The following is a 15,075-nucleotide window of genomic DNA, read 5'->3' as shown; positions in this document are numbered from 1 at the left end:
TGGAGGAATAGTTAGGCCACATATGTTTCAAGGAAATTGGTCTTATACTTGTAATCGTGTGATATGTCAGCCATTTGTTTTGTTTTGTCTGTGTTAAGTATTTACAATTACAATATGGCTTCATACAACACAGTTCTGCCAAGTGCTTCAGCCAAATGCCATTGGAAATGCATAATATGGTGAAACAGTTGGGCCACATATTTTGAGATATTGGTCAAGTTTTAAAACAAACAAGTCCATTCATTAAAGTCTTGCGTACAGAATAATCTGGCCATGTATATACAACTGTACTGATGTTGGAATGTGTTAGGGTAAATGCTTCATACTAAACACTATCTGGTTACATACCACTAAACATTGTAGTTCTTAGTTGGCATAACGTTGGTCTTGTTTCTGTCACATGTCAACTCCCTGCACTCATGTCATGTGGGCCAAGGTAGAAAAATGTTAGATACTTTGTGGTCAGAAAAACATATGGTCTGTATTAAATTGCAACTGTGTTCATGTGAAAGTTTGACTTGTGGTCATTTAATGCTTTTATAGGCGCCCAACAAAACCCCATCCCATTTAGTTTTGAGGGGTGTATTAGTTTCATAATGAAAGGAGGAATTTACCTGATAATGAGGAAACATATACTTATTCCATACTCCCCGAATTACCTTACTAAATATTTCTCCAACAGAATTCCATGTAACAAATAATATATCAAATACTTATTCCATACTCCACACATAACTTACGAAACGGAATTCCATGGAACAAATAATATATTATATACTAATGCTCCATACTGCACACATAACTTAATTACATTTCTGAAACGGAATTCCATACTTGTAACAAATAATATAATTATTATCATATACTTACTCCATACTCCACATATAATCTACACATTTCAGGAACAAAATTCCATGTAAAAAAAATCCACATATATCCTATTTATTTCACAATCAAAATGCCATATTTTTGTCTCGTTTATTTAGCTTCTAAATGCTTAAAAAGTTAGTTATACTTTCAGGGCATTCAGTGGCATAGGGTTAGTATCGCTCATATAACCTGATTGCTGATCTAGAGTTGTATAACATTTACATGTTTTCCACTATTATATAGATACAATGTACATGTATATTCTAGAAACTTGTATTATGTTACTTTATAGCTATTATATTCTCAATGTTTTCTAAATTGTGTACAACATAAAAATGGTGCAGGTTAAATTCTTGAAATAAATTTTGCTGTTAAAGTCAATTGCAAAATTGTGGTATTTATTTATTAAGTTTTATTATGTCCATTGGGTGGGGACATTATAAGTTTCTTTGAAAATAATCGATTTTTTTAAGTGATTATATAATATACTTGAGTGATTGGTATTATATTTTTTTTCTTTTTTTTATATCATACTTCATCTTTAATTTTTTTAAAGAAAATAAGAAAGTTACAAATTGAATTGTTTTTAATTAAGGTATACAGCAGCTTTTTTTAAGCGCAGCAGCTTATAAACCTCTTCTACATTAAAGCAGCTAGCAATAAAGCTTTTACTGATAAGCTTGCGGTTTGGAGTTATTTTAATTAATTCTTAAAAAGGCCTTCCTTTCCTTGGTATTTTGTTGACTTTTTAAATGAATTTACTTTTCCATATTTATTTTTCTGCTTAAAACTTCATATTTATCTTTCAGTAAGATTAGAAGTCTCTCCTTTTTCATAATCTTTCCAAACAATAAAACTGATTATTATTTGTTAACATTTCTGATGCAGCACTGTCTTTACCATGGCAACTTGATTCTATTTTTAGAAACAGTATTTTTGACCTTGACCGAATATGAAGGTCAATATCACATATTTTAGCATTAATTATTGAGAAAGGTTTTGTTTTTGTAATATATATATACCCTTTCACTATTTTCTTACTATCATGAAGGTATAAAATCGGTCTTTTATTTATAGATTAATTTTTCAGTTGCATATATCCCATAATTCTTTTAACAGGAAGTACAAAGAAGATTGGAAGAGGCCAAGGGTGGAATCGATCGATTGGATCGGGAAAAAGAGGATGTGTTTGCGCAATGTGAGGCGGATGAGAAAAAGCGTGTCCGAACCATGTTGGACGACCTTCACTCCTCATGGCAGGAAATCAATGACGCATACACAGATAGACATAGGTAAATGGACTGTGAAAAAAAATGATTAGTATAGATTTGCAGCGCTCTTTTTAGAGACTCTTTAAAGCAGGAGACTGTTGTTACTGTCTTGAATTTATTAACCAGTTTGTCTGTTTTTCAGACAGTAAAAATTGAAGTGCTGTCATTATAAGCACATATGGGGCATTGTTTGTGTCAGCAGCAATGTTGTCAGCTGCAAAAACTAACCTTGACCATAACTAAAAGATGCTCAAATGAAAATTGGTACAAATGTTGCTAGAGAAATTGCACACATGCGTAGCAAGTTCCATAACTCTGGCTTTGAGAATACTTAGTTATGCCCCTTTTCATGAAAAGTCGACAACAAACAACAGACAAGTGTTAATATGCAAAAATTGTGATGTCATTGTTGTGTTTAGCATTATAGAACAGGACATTTTAAAGCTGCACTCTCACAGATTGACTATTTTAGCAACTTTTTTATTTTTTGTCTTTGAAAGAGCAATTTTTTTGCGTAAATATCTGCAAGCCAATGATATAAGATTGCTGACAAAAAATCAGATCGTAGATTATTATATTTCCGTTTGAAAATTAATGATTTATGGCTTAAACCGTTACTAACGGTTACTAACGGTTTAAGAAAAATGCATAAAACATCATTTTTTGAACTTTTGAATGGACATGAAATAAATTATCTATAGAAGCTCTTTTATTTAAAGCAAATATATAATTTGGTGAATTGTTGGTATGAATAATGTTTCTAAGTATCTGAAATTTGGTTTCCATCAAGTGAATGGGATGAGAAATGTTTGCTTTTTGGAATTTTAAGAATTTAATTGTGATACATAATAGCATTAATGGATGGAAAGCTGAGGTGTATCAATTCACAAACATATAACATTTCCATTGTCACCCTGCAGTTTTCATTTCAAATAATGTTGTGAACGTCCGTCTTAACAAATTAAAATTTGTAATTAAATGAAACGGAAAAAGAATGCAAAGTTGTTTTAACAACTGGATAAAATTTCGTTATAAAAGTTCTTCTGTTGAATTATGTTACTTAATTGTAAAATTAGGCCTTTGTGTTGTAATATCCTTATTACATTAAACATTATGCGTATGGGATCCTTAGTTTGGTCTGGTCGCTAATGTCGAAGATTGTTTGTCAGAGAAGAGAAGATTGTTAGATAATTCTTTTTTAATTGGATTAATATCTTTAAACAACCATATGTAGTATCATTTTTAGACATTTTTTTAATTGGATTAATATGTTTAAAAAAATATGTGCTTTTATTTTTAGACAATTTATTTTAATTGGATAAATATTTTTAAACAACCATGCGCTATTTTTTTTTTAGACAATTTTTTTTTAATATCTATCCTATTATTGGTCAATTTTATAGTTGAATGACAGGGTTGTGTTTGTTTTTCCAATGAAACTTTTATAGAAGTCAGATGTAGTTTTAAAATAGATTCTATACAGAATGGTTATAAATGTTTAAAAAAATAATATTAATTAGCTATTTGTGACCGGTTATTATCAAAGTAATCCTGTTATGTACTTTAATTGTTAATCAATTTAAGTATGTTATATAATTACACCTCTCTCCCAAGTGGTTTAAGTGTTTTACCTAAGATAAATGTATCATTTACATAAAATGGACAGATCAAGTGCTTTATGAGACTCTTAATCTTGATAATCTCGAGAATTAAAAGACGTTTACTTAAACTTGTATTTGACTTTCGCTAAATGTAAATGACACCTAGATAATAATTGGCAATTAAAATGACCTAACCTCTAACGATATTATAGTGATTAAATGCTTATTAATGAAATAGCCCTAATGTATGTGACAGCCGAACTGTGATTTATTACAAATTTATTTGGCTACTGGCTAACTTACTCAGGAAAAAGTGGAGTATAATCATTCTAAATTGGATATTATTAATTTTATTTAAAAAAAGTGAATTATGATATTATCATTTAAATGGACAAGAAAAGTTATAAAATTGGTTCAATTAAAAATTTCCTTAAAATTTCAGTTTTTAAATGTTTAAAGACCAATATTTTTTAAAGCCATGTGATTTTTAGTGTCTAAATAATTATTGTAAAGCTGTTACTTTAAATGAGAATGTCAGTACTGGTACCGGAGTTCGTGATTTATGACATATTCTTTACAATCATGTCAAAGTTCTTTTGACTGTCGAGGTGATTAATGATCGGACATTTTGTTACACTGATCCAATAATCTGCCTAATTAAATTGTTTTGTTTGAAAAAGTGTTTATCGTATCTATATAATTATTTATACTTAAATAATGATAATTTGTTCCAATAGCTATTTTTTTCTTTTCAAAAGCAGTTCTCTTATGATGAAAATTATTATTATAGAGTCTTTTAAAAATTAACTTTCATTGAAAATTTTATTTCATTTCTCAAAGTTTCATTTATTCTTAAATAATTTAGTTTCACAGATTTTCACCGATAATCTTTCACTCATGGTTAGGCTTTATTAAGTGTTTAATTATTCAATACTATTTTAAAGATGCACTCTCACAGATTGTCAGGAATTGTTTAATGTCTCAGAATCAGCTGATTTTGGCATCAATGCCTTCAGTTTTGTCATTAGATAAATCACTGAACTGATCTCAATCATTTGGTAAACCGCTGAAATTTCTATTTTTAACTGCACTTAGATATTAAACAACAATTTTCGAACGTAAATATGATAAACTGAGATCTGATTATTGTCAGCATTTTTATATCACAGGTTTTCAGACATTTATGCAAAATTTTGCTCATTCCAAGACAAAAATTAAAAAAATTGTAAAAACTGTCAATCTGTGTGAGTGCAGCTTTAAAGGTCTGTAATCGTTTCAGAACAGAATGAGAAATTTTAAACTGAGGATATTTTTCAATCAGCGGAGTTGACGCTTCATTCACACATATTCACACGGATTAATGGTCGTGTTTTAAGTAGCGGTCACCCGCGTCAGTGACTTCCAAAGGAAGACAAATAGGATGGTCATTTTAGAAATAGGTGATGTTCATTAATACTTGTCTGAAATTTGAGAACTTAATGATAAAAACTGATCTTAAAATCATCAATTATCAATATAGTTTAAGTGTTATGGTTAACATACAATGTACTTAATGAAACGTAAATATAAATAACGACCGATTAACGATATTCTCACATGGTCGATGGAAGGTTATAAAAAAGATAAATAAAGTTTAGTATTTGTTTGAATGATATTTGAAACTCTTTGACTATTCTAAAGCAAAATTACTATTTTAAAATTATAGGTGTTCACTTCGTTTCATAATTCTCGAAGTTTGTTTGTTTGGATTGAATGAACCTGTTTATTTGGCATTTTTACACAAGAAACTGTGTGGATTTGTGCATAATTATTATTAAGGCTGCAAAGTTCAAACTTTTATAAAAGGGGTTTAAGGGAGCTGTTTAACCTTGATCAAGTCAAGTTTTTCAAAAAGGTAGATTTAATGTTATGTTTGTTGTTATGCTTTTGACGATGTCAAGAAAATTGTGATTGGGCTATTTTATAAAAAAAAATAAAAACTTTGAAAATGAACAAGATTTTATCATAATTTTTGCGAAGGTTTTTTGTCAATGTGAAATATTTAATTTTCAGTAACTGAGTATTAGTATTCCAAAGACATAACAGTTCATAATAACGACAAGGAGTCAAGCAAGCAAAAACATTGACCACTTATCAAAATGAGTAAATAAGTATGTCAAAATGCGATAATTGACAACAATTTGATATACGTATCAAGCAAACAATTTAACTAGTTATCAAAGTGAGTTAAATTAATTAAGTAAGGACCTATATGATAGTGAATGAACAGTTTCAAACAGTGCTATCATTTTGGTCAAGTGGTGGTAACACATTATAGGTTCAGGAGATAGATTTAAGTAAACAAGCTAAAAATGCGGACAGTGGATTTGTGCGAGGATGGAACTATCAGGATTACAAATAATCCAAAACTGATCGAGTAAGTACAGAGATGGTTTAAATCATTACATGAATTAAAAGATATAAAAAAATAGATACTTATTTAAAGAAAAGCAGCTTTATAATATATGCATGCTATGGCATTTATCAAGATTTTTTTTTTAACTTTTCTTTTTGAGAAATATTATCAATATAAATAAGACCACCATTTAAAAATATTGTCGAAAAAGTCATCAATTTGCATGCTAACATTAATCAGCTTAAGGCTGTAGCATGATTGGTTGATTGACATTATGACATGATGCTTTCAATAAATTTAATTTTGCCAAGTGGTTTAGCTATCGTTTTTCTTATTTTTTTCTTGACCAGCATAATTTAAGAACCAATATTTTAAATACCCTCGTTTTCCAACACCAAGTAAAGCATTTTTTCACTTAAAAATTTAAAGTTGTTAATTTTTACCAAGTTTTTATGTATACAGCCCCAGTGTTATCTAAATAAGATAAAGAAACATTCATTGTTAACCTTAAATATTTCAGGTATCAATGCATCTCTGGTACAGAAGGACTAACTGCCTCATATTATTTTTTTTTTACATGTGACAGTTTTCATAATTATTCGTCGCCATAGTTGCAATTTTGAAGGTGAAGTATGTCTTACATGAACAGTTTATTTATTTCGATAGTACTGTGACATCATCGCCATTTTACTACAGTACTTTATTCAGTTATTCTTCATAAAAAATGTGGGAGGCAGGGGAGACAACTCTTCTTCCAATGAATTAACATGTTGCACTTAAATATTCCCCAATAACCCTTAAGTGTCAGTAGTCTCTATGGCTGTGTGGTCTTGACTATTGGGAATATTATTGTACTAAAAGGACAGACCTGGTTCAATTCCGGCTTTCACCAGAATATTTTTCAAAGGGAAAGCATCTGGTACCTTAGGGTGCCAATGAAAATACCACATCAATTATTCATGATTACGAGATTTTCTTAGCCAAAAAGCCCAAGGTACACAACGAAGCATAGCATTATGGTGTTTCGGAAGTTTCCAACGATGGAACTGTGACAGAGTCTGGTACTTTTGCATGAAATAAAAAAATAAATAAACAAGTACAATGTCATATTTATTAGATTATTTAATTCTATTTGCATGTTTAGCACATAATGGGCTGATTGTTCAGAACTTTGTTTAAGTTAACAACGTGATAAAACAACGTTGTTGTGAACTTATGAACAAGAATATTTGATGATATGCTCGCATACTTAAATGAATCATTAAATTTGTTTCATATCTTGTAAGAAAAAATGTGGATCACAAGTGTTATTATAATCCATTAAACCTCCAGAGCAGTCATGATTAGAAAGTTAACAGTGATGACGTTAACAAGTTGTAAACTTTTAACATAGTTCTGAACAATCGGCCCAAGTTCTGAACAATCGGCCCATTCTTAAGAAAAACTAATAGTATGTACATAGAAAGTACTATAAAAATAAAATATTACATTTTTTTATTATTTTTTTTCAGACGATGGACAAAGGCAGCCGAACAGTGGCGCCAGTACCACAAAGATGTTGCCGTAGTTACAAAATGGCTGACAGAAACAGAGAAAAAGTTGGAAGATCTCAAACTACTAGATGACACAAAAGTTCTGGAAAAAGCATACGGGGTAATGTTAATGTCCATTTAATACTGTGAATTTTTGTCCAGATTTATGTTTTTAAAAAAATTGCTGTAATTTTTGCAAATATTAAAAAAACTTCCCAGCGATATGAATAAAATGGGTTGAATTGAAAAATGGAGTATTTAAACTGTGCATTGGTTGCTTACTGCATTAGATACAATGATGATGATGTTAATTATGTTGATATCATTGATGTTGTTGCTACTGTTGTGGTTGTTGTTAATTTATTGTTTGATGATGATATGATGATGATGATGATGATGATGGTGATGATGATGATTGATGATAATAATGATGACGATGATGATGACCATAATGATATTACCTTTTAATGCTTTATGAAGACAAAAACTTTTGAAGCTAATTGTAGTTTATATCACAACTTTTCAGGACATTGAATCCAGCCAGAAGAAACTTCAAGACACTGTTAACTCTATGAACACAGCAGGCAATGACATTATTCGTCAGTCAGCGCCACAAAGTGCGGCAACATTGCAGGAAAAACTCCATGAGCTGAATGCACGTTGGAAACAGGTGTCTACAGAGATAGCATTTGGGCAAGAAAAGTGAGTTATTTTAATGGGTTTTAGCATTAGAAATTACACAAATAGCACATGAAACATGATGTAGAATGGTATTTGACAGCTAGACTCCTGCCTTTGTCAAATCATATATGAATATGATCAGAATGTTTTCACCTCATATTGATGTTGAAAACACTAGATATTAAATTTCAGACTTGTCATTTCCATTCAAATGTTCTGAAATCATTCAAATGTTCTGGAAATATAATAATAGCTGTTTATCCATTTGTTGGTTGAAGAAAAGCTGTATATCATGTTGTTTTATTTTAAGTAAAATTTAAGTCATGCAATTTTATGTTATATTTTACTTCAATGTTGGAAATTTAACAGTAATAATATATTAAGGTAAAATGAAAATAATACCTTTGAAACAAACTGTTAAACTTGATGATTTTAGACTTGAGCAGGCAAGTGTACGAACAAGTGAGTTTACGGACGACATGGATGAGATGTTCTTCTGGATTGACGAGACTGAGAATATTCTCGCCACACCCCTCCAGCTCGATGCCGCCTTTCTTGAGGATCTGCTGGAAAGATTCAGGGTAACAGAATTTCACTTAATCCTAGGCCGATATTCATAAACATATTAAAGCTGCACTCTCACAGAATTACCGTTTTTACACCTTTTTTATTTTTTGTCTTGGAAAGAGCAAATTTTTGTGTAAAATATCTGCAAACCAGTGATAAAAGATTGCTGACAAAAGATCAGATCGCAGATTTTCATATTTCTGTTCGAAAATTACTGCTATATTGCTTAAACTATTTTTAACGGTTTAAGAAAAATGCATAAAACATCAGTTTTTGAACTTAAATTTAAAATTAGCAATCTAATTTTTTGTCACCAGTCTTATATAACTCGTTTTCATGCATTTTCGCAAAGAATGGCTCGTTTCAAGACAAAAAATAAAAAAGTTTGTCAAAACGTTCAATCTGTGAGAGTGCAGCTTTAAGTCATATTTTAGTTAACCCATTTCATTCTGAGACCCAGTTAGATATGATACCTTGAATATCTGGGCATTTTCCAATAACTGATAAGCCATCTGCCTTTTTATGACCATTGTGTTGTATAAACACTAATAACTTCTTTATTATTGGTACAAGACCCAATAAAGATTACATATTTGGAAAGGAAATAAAAATATGCACATGTTTATGTAAGTTTTATTAGCAAATGATTTTAAATAAATTATTTTTTGCAAGTTAACCAGGTGATGATGAAAAAAAATAAATAAATAAATAAATATGCACAAATTGAAAGCAAAAAAAGCACACATAATTTTTTTCAAATGTCACATAATCCAATGTATGAAAGTTTCTAAATTAGTCTGTCTTTAAAATGCAGAAAGAATTATGCATATATTTTAAATCTATAAAAAGTTATAACAGTTTATATCATCCCATATCCACTTCGGAGCAAATCGGGCGGGTGGATGTTCATCATGATGTTGGTTGGAATAGCAGTTTGAATCCTCGACCAGTAAGGTCCAGAAGTCTTGCCCCCATAACAGTTTTATTGATAAATGACAGTAATGCAATATCCTGGCTTTCTTGGGTCATATTGTTCTTTAGGACCACCATTCTTTGTATTCCCACTTGGAAACCTTGGGGTGATCCTCTTTGTCATTCAATCATTCTAGAACTCCTCAAGATCGTCATAAAAACTCCACCAAATAATGCAAATGTCATAGTTTGTGATTTCTATCGATGTTTTAATATGTCTTCTGTTTGTATCAAACAAATTCACATAAACTTCGTCATTATAACCATCCCAATATCACTATCGTCACTGTGGTCGAAAGTCCTATCCATTTCAACCAAAATTTGCATCAAAATCGCAATAAAAAGCTTAAATTTAACTCGATTTTTGAGTTTTAAAATTATTTCTTCATTAAAATTTTCTGCGCATCTATCTGCGCATAACATCCGGTCATTCCGGAAAACTTATAAACCGGAAACAATACAGTGAAAACGAAAGTAAATAAAGTGAAAGTTCAGTACGTCAAAAACTACACTTTTTGGTGTATCCCGCATGTAAAGGGTAACTACACCAAAAGGTGTATCCCGAATGAAATGGGTTAAGTAACTGACTTTTCATCTGATAAAATAGCTTTGTACTAACTAAAATACTCTTTTCATGAATTTTATGTAATAAACACTCTTTTATGCTAAATTCACTGGTATATTTCTTTCAATCTGGCTACTAAAATCTTGGGAAGTTGACTTAAGTTAAGAATTGACTTGATGTTTTATGAATATTGGCCCTAATTATGACTACAGAGAAAATGAAGCGTAAATATAAGAAAACAAGATATAATGATGTTATGTCTTGTTGGAAAATACCAAAGGCTTGAAGTTTTTTGAAGACATAAAATACCTTGCAGTCAAAGCAAAATTAGAAAATTGCTCTTCTAAAAATGTCACTATTATGTTTGTTTTTTTGTTTTTTAAAGCTTTTCTCTTACTTTTGCAAGATTTAAATCCTTGTAAAATGCTTTAATAGTGCAATATTAATAATTGTGTTGCACATGCTTAAAGATTCACACTTACCTTTCCAATGGCATTCATAGTCCAATATTTACATTAGCGCTAGCAACGTGGCACAAATATTCCCTAGTAAAAGAAAGTGCCAAAACATTGCATATATTTTTTTTATCTGAGCCTAAACGGATGAGTTACACACTATAATACTTAATATAAAAAAAATTAATTTTTTTGTATTAACTTATATTGTATATATAATTGTATATATAGAACATGATTTTCAAGATTCAAAATACTGCATATATAGTAATTTACACTGCAAATTATATTTTACAGGACAGAGAAGACGACATCTCGGTTAAGAAACAGAATGTTACGGCCATCAATAATGCGGGCCGGGCTCTTGGAAGACAAGATGGAATGAGCGGGGAGGATAAGAACAATATACATAAAGACTTGGACAATCTGAACCAGCGGTGGGCAAAGGTGAGATTGATACTTCATACTTCTGAAATTAAGTATTTTCTATTTGATTTTCATTGTGATATTCTATTTTGGAATAGATTTTACGTGCAAAATTCAATGCTTTGGGATATGTACGGTAATCTGTTAAGACGCCACTGGGCTATCTATCCCCATTTAAGGAGTTAATTAGTCCTGTTATGTTGTCAGGCCTGACAGAATGAAACTCTAGCTAGATGTAATCTCTTTTTTTATGCAGGTCAGTATAAATATAGCATTGTCAAAGGGGACCTCTGTTTAACCTTTTCCAGGCCCCAAGAGGCACATATTTTTTATGTTGAAGTTAGATATTAGATCCTGCAAACCCTAGACTGTCAGTCAAAATCTTGTGTTCTGAGCATATATGTATAAGAAATGACATTCATTGTCAATCAATATAATTTTGAGTCCTTGTTTTTGTTACAAAGGCGGGAAGTGGGGGCATCTGTGTGCTACGATCACATTTCTAGTTACTGTTTTGGAAGGTGTTTTGTTGTTTTTTTCAATTGTGTTAATTCTCATACCAGACCAGTATCTTGAGTCTGATTGGGCAATAATTCAGATTTGTTTATATACTATTAAGAGCTATTGCAAAGTTGTAACATTCATTGCAATATGTTAAAAAATAAAGCGAAAAAAAGGGATGGAAATATAGAACATTTAAAGATTGCGCATAATGCCATAAAAGAAATTGTGATTTTATTTCAGGTGATGAACGAAATCCCTGACAACATCCACAACGTTGAAAAGCATTTACATGAGTTACGAGAATTCCAGATGTCAATTGACGAGACACAGCGATGGGTGACTGAAACGCGCACGCTACTTCAGGCTAGACATGCTCAGTCTGCGACTAGCACAGACGAACAAGACTCTATAATCATAGATCCACAGGTATATATAACTGTAACAAGTCTTTTATACTTATATAAAATGTCCATACCAGATTTGGCAAGTCTATAAATACCATACCAGATTTGGCAAGTATATAAATTCCAAACCAGATTTGGCAAGTTTATAAATTATATACCAGATTTGGCAAGTACAAAAATTCCATACCAGATTTGGGCAAGCATACAAATTCCATAACAGGTTTGGCAAGTATATGAATTCTATAACTGATTTGGCAAGTATATAAATTTAATAACAAATTTGGCAAGGATATAATTTCCATACCAGATTTGGCAAGTATATAAAATACCAGATTTGGCAAGTATATAAAATCCCTACCAAATTTGGCAAGTAATTAATTTCCATACCAGATTTGGCAAGTATATAAAATACAAGAATTGACATAATTTTCATACCGTACATCATCATTCACTGAATCCAGCCTTACTGAAATGCATTCAAAATTTCACATCCCATTTGGCAATGTGACTTTGTTGAGCAACTTATTAACTTGCTCTCTTTATTTCATCGTTGTAAAGCGAGATAGATATAAAGAGATACATGTATTTGACTTTCTGCATGCTTCCTTATGTCCGCCAAGTTGACGTCAAAATTCTTGCAAGGCTAGAAAGATTTAACTCTTGAACATGCTGTATTGTGTAGATTATTAAAGTGTATTGTACAAATTTCAGACAACACAAGATGCAGTTAGAGCCAAGCAGATGAAAATCAGCAACATAAACGAGACCAGTAAACGTGTAACAGAGGAATACGAGCTCGCTACACTACCCCCAGCTTTACAAGGAAAGGTAGATGCACTAAATGCTGACTGGAGAGTAGTCACAGAACTTGCCGAAAAACTTGAACCAACTACGGTAGATTCTTCAATACACGAGATCTTTACACAGGGTAAGTGGGAATTTAAAAGGTTTTAGAAACAGCTGTCTTTAGCTGTATTTATTGTAAAATGTTTATTCGATTAAAAACTTATTGTGTTCTCAGAATGCATGCAAGTGTCAATTTAAATTTAAAAGAAATCACTCAAAAGTTATTATATTTGTACTTAAAATTTAGTTTTAATTCAAATAAAAATGCATGTTTTGATTATTTTTAAATAAAATTGCTAAAAATTGGTTAAATTTAAATATTGATGCAAGACTAATAAAGTTACACGTGGCTAGTTTAAAAAATCTTGAGTTTGAACTCAAAATTAGTTTATATGGTTTATGAAAACAGCTTTTAATTTCCATTTTAGTAAAAGAAGCTCAGACAAAAGCAGCAGTCCCATTGGCTACTTCCCCCAAAGATGGGAAATCTGATTGGTCGGCTCTCGACCAATCAGTGGCAGAGTTACGTGATTGGCTTACTTTGCTGGAGAGGATGTTAAAGTCTCAGAGAGTGGCTGTTGGAGACATGGACGAAATTGAAGAACTGATTAAAAAATATAAGGTAGGGTATGGACTTCATTTTAAGGCCATTCTTGAAACTGTTTTGTTTGCTGCTGCCCAACCTTTATAGTGGGTAGGTTCCAGACTCAATGCAGTGTTACTTCCCTGTACTCATAAAGCATCATAAGTCATTTATTAACTTAAGTAAACTTCTTAAAAAATTCATAGTCAACTTAGAAGAAACATATAAATGTTTTTTACAATAAAGTATTGTGTTATTTTAATATGGTCAATGAAAAAATGGATTTCAGAAATTATTAAGTTTTTATTTCATACGAGATACTTAAATTAAGAAAGACATTTAAGTCAGGAAATGATTTGAGATGCTTTTATCAGTAATCACTGCCACCATGCGAATCACGTGACCAAATATACCATAGGTAAAGCTTGTAAATTATCTTTAATTTTAAATATTTTTTTTGTATTTTTACCTCATTGCACCTTAAAAGTGAAATTTGGTATAACTATCCAAAAAAAAAAGTCAGGAGAAAAAAACATTAAAAACAAAGAGTTTATATAGCTGAAATCCAGCTATACTTGCTAAATGTGGCAGAGATCTATTTGGCTTGTCAGGGGAGATCACTGCGTAGGAGATGGGTATGGTTCTAGTTTGGAAATATTTGTGTGTGATTGATTATTTAGGAAACACTATAAACAAGACAGCAGCATACAACTTAGAATAGGTTTATTCACTCCAGGAGTTAAAATTTGAGTTCTCTGATGAATTAAAGTAATTCATACAAGCACTGCAAGTTAAGAATCCTTTAGGAATAGCTTAATGTTTCCGTAGAAGTATGATTGTTAATTGTAAAAGGCATGAAATTGTATTGGTTTTCAATTTCATTAACATATATATTTGTGTATAGAAAATTCTTCCTTTGCTTTGGTTTGAAAAACTGCTTGGATTTGTAATCGGCATAGCTGTAAATGGAATGAGATCTTAAGCTACATGGGAGGTTTTAAACACTAGATGTATTAGAGAACCAGGATTCTTTACTGAACCGACCTATTTCAGGGTATATCACTATCAATTTAGATATAAATGGTCAAATTTTAACATGTTCACTCAAAAAATGAACATATATTTAGAAATTCTGAAAGCAAATCCACTTTACGGCACAAAAAAATGTTCAGAGTTGGGAGGGAAAAAATTGGGTCGGTCAGGTTAGTGGAATTCTAGTTCATACTAGAGCTGATTATATATAGTTTCAAAACTTGTAAGGTAAATGCAATTTTTCAATTATTTCAGGCCAGAAAACATTCAAAGTCACCAAATTTAATTTTCTTGGAAGATGTTGAACGCATTCTTATACAGATCAAATCTCTTCTAAAGTATATGCAGGTTAATATTTAAATTTGGTTCCC

At 31.0% G+C, this 15,075-nt stretch overlaps 1 protein-coding gene across 1 annotated transcript in view; it reads left to right on the top strand.

The window, feature by feature from the left end:
* LOC128238547 (dystrophin-like) overlaps positions 1-15,075 on the top strand; it is a 177,955-nt gene that overhangs the window by 93,575 nt on the left and 69,305 nt on the right. The window contains exons 38-46 of the mRNA XM_052954580.1: positions 1,022-1,039; positions 1,990-2,162; positions 7,649-7,790; positions 8,196-8,371; positions 8,787-8,931; positions 11,207-11,356; positions 12,080-12,265; positions 12,955-13,171; positions 13,518-13,711. Of these exons, the coding sequence (XP_052810540.1) occupies positions 1,022-1,039; positions 1,990-2,162; positions 7,649-7,790; positions 8,196-8,371; positions 8,787-8,931; positions 11,207-11,356; positions 12,080-12,265; positions 12,955-13,171; positions 13,518-13,711 (1,401 nt within the window). The remainder of the gene's footprint in view (positions 1-1,021; positions 1,040-1,989; positions 2,163-7,648; positions 7,791-8,195; positions 8,372-8,786; positions 8,932-11,206; positions 11,357-12,079; positions 12,266-12,954; positions 13,172-13,517; positions 13,712-15,075) is intronic.

Source organism: Mya arenaria, chromosome 6 (genome assembly GCF_026914265.1).
Source record: "Mya arenaria isolate MELC-2E11 chromosome 6, ASM2691426v1".
In the NCBI taxonomy this organism is placed as follows: Eukaryota; Metazoa; Mollusca; class Bivalvia; order Myida; family Myidae; genus Mya; species Mya arenaria.
Note: the sequence above shows the minus strand (reverse complement) of the source record. Positions and strands in the feature narration are given on the sequence as shown.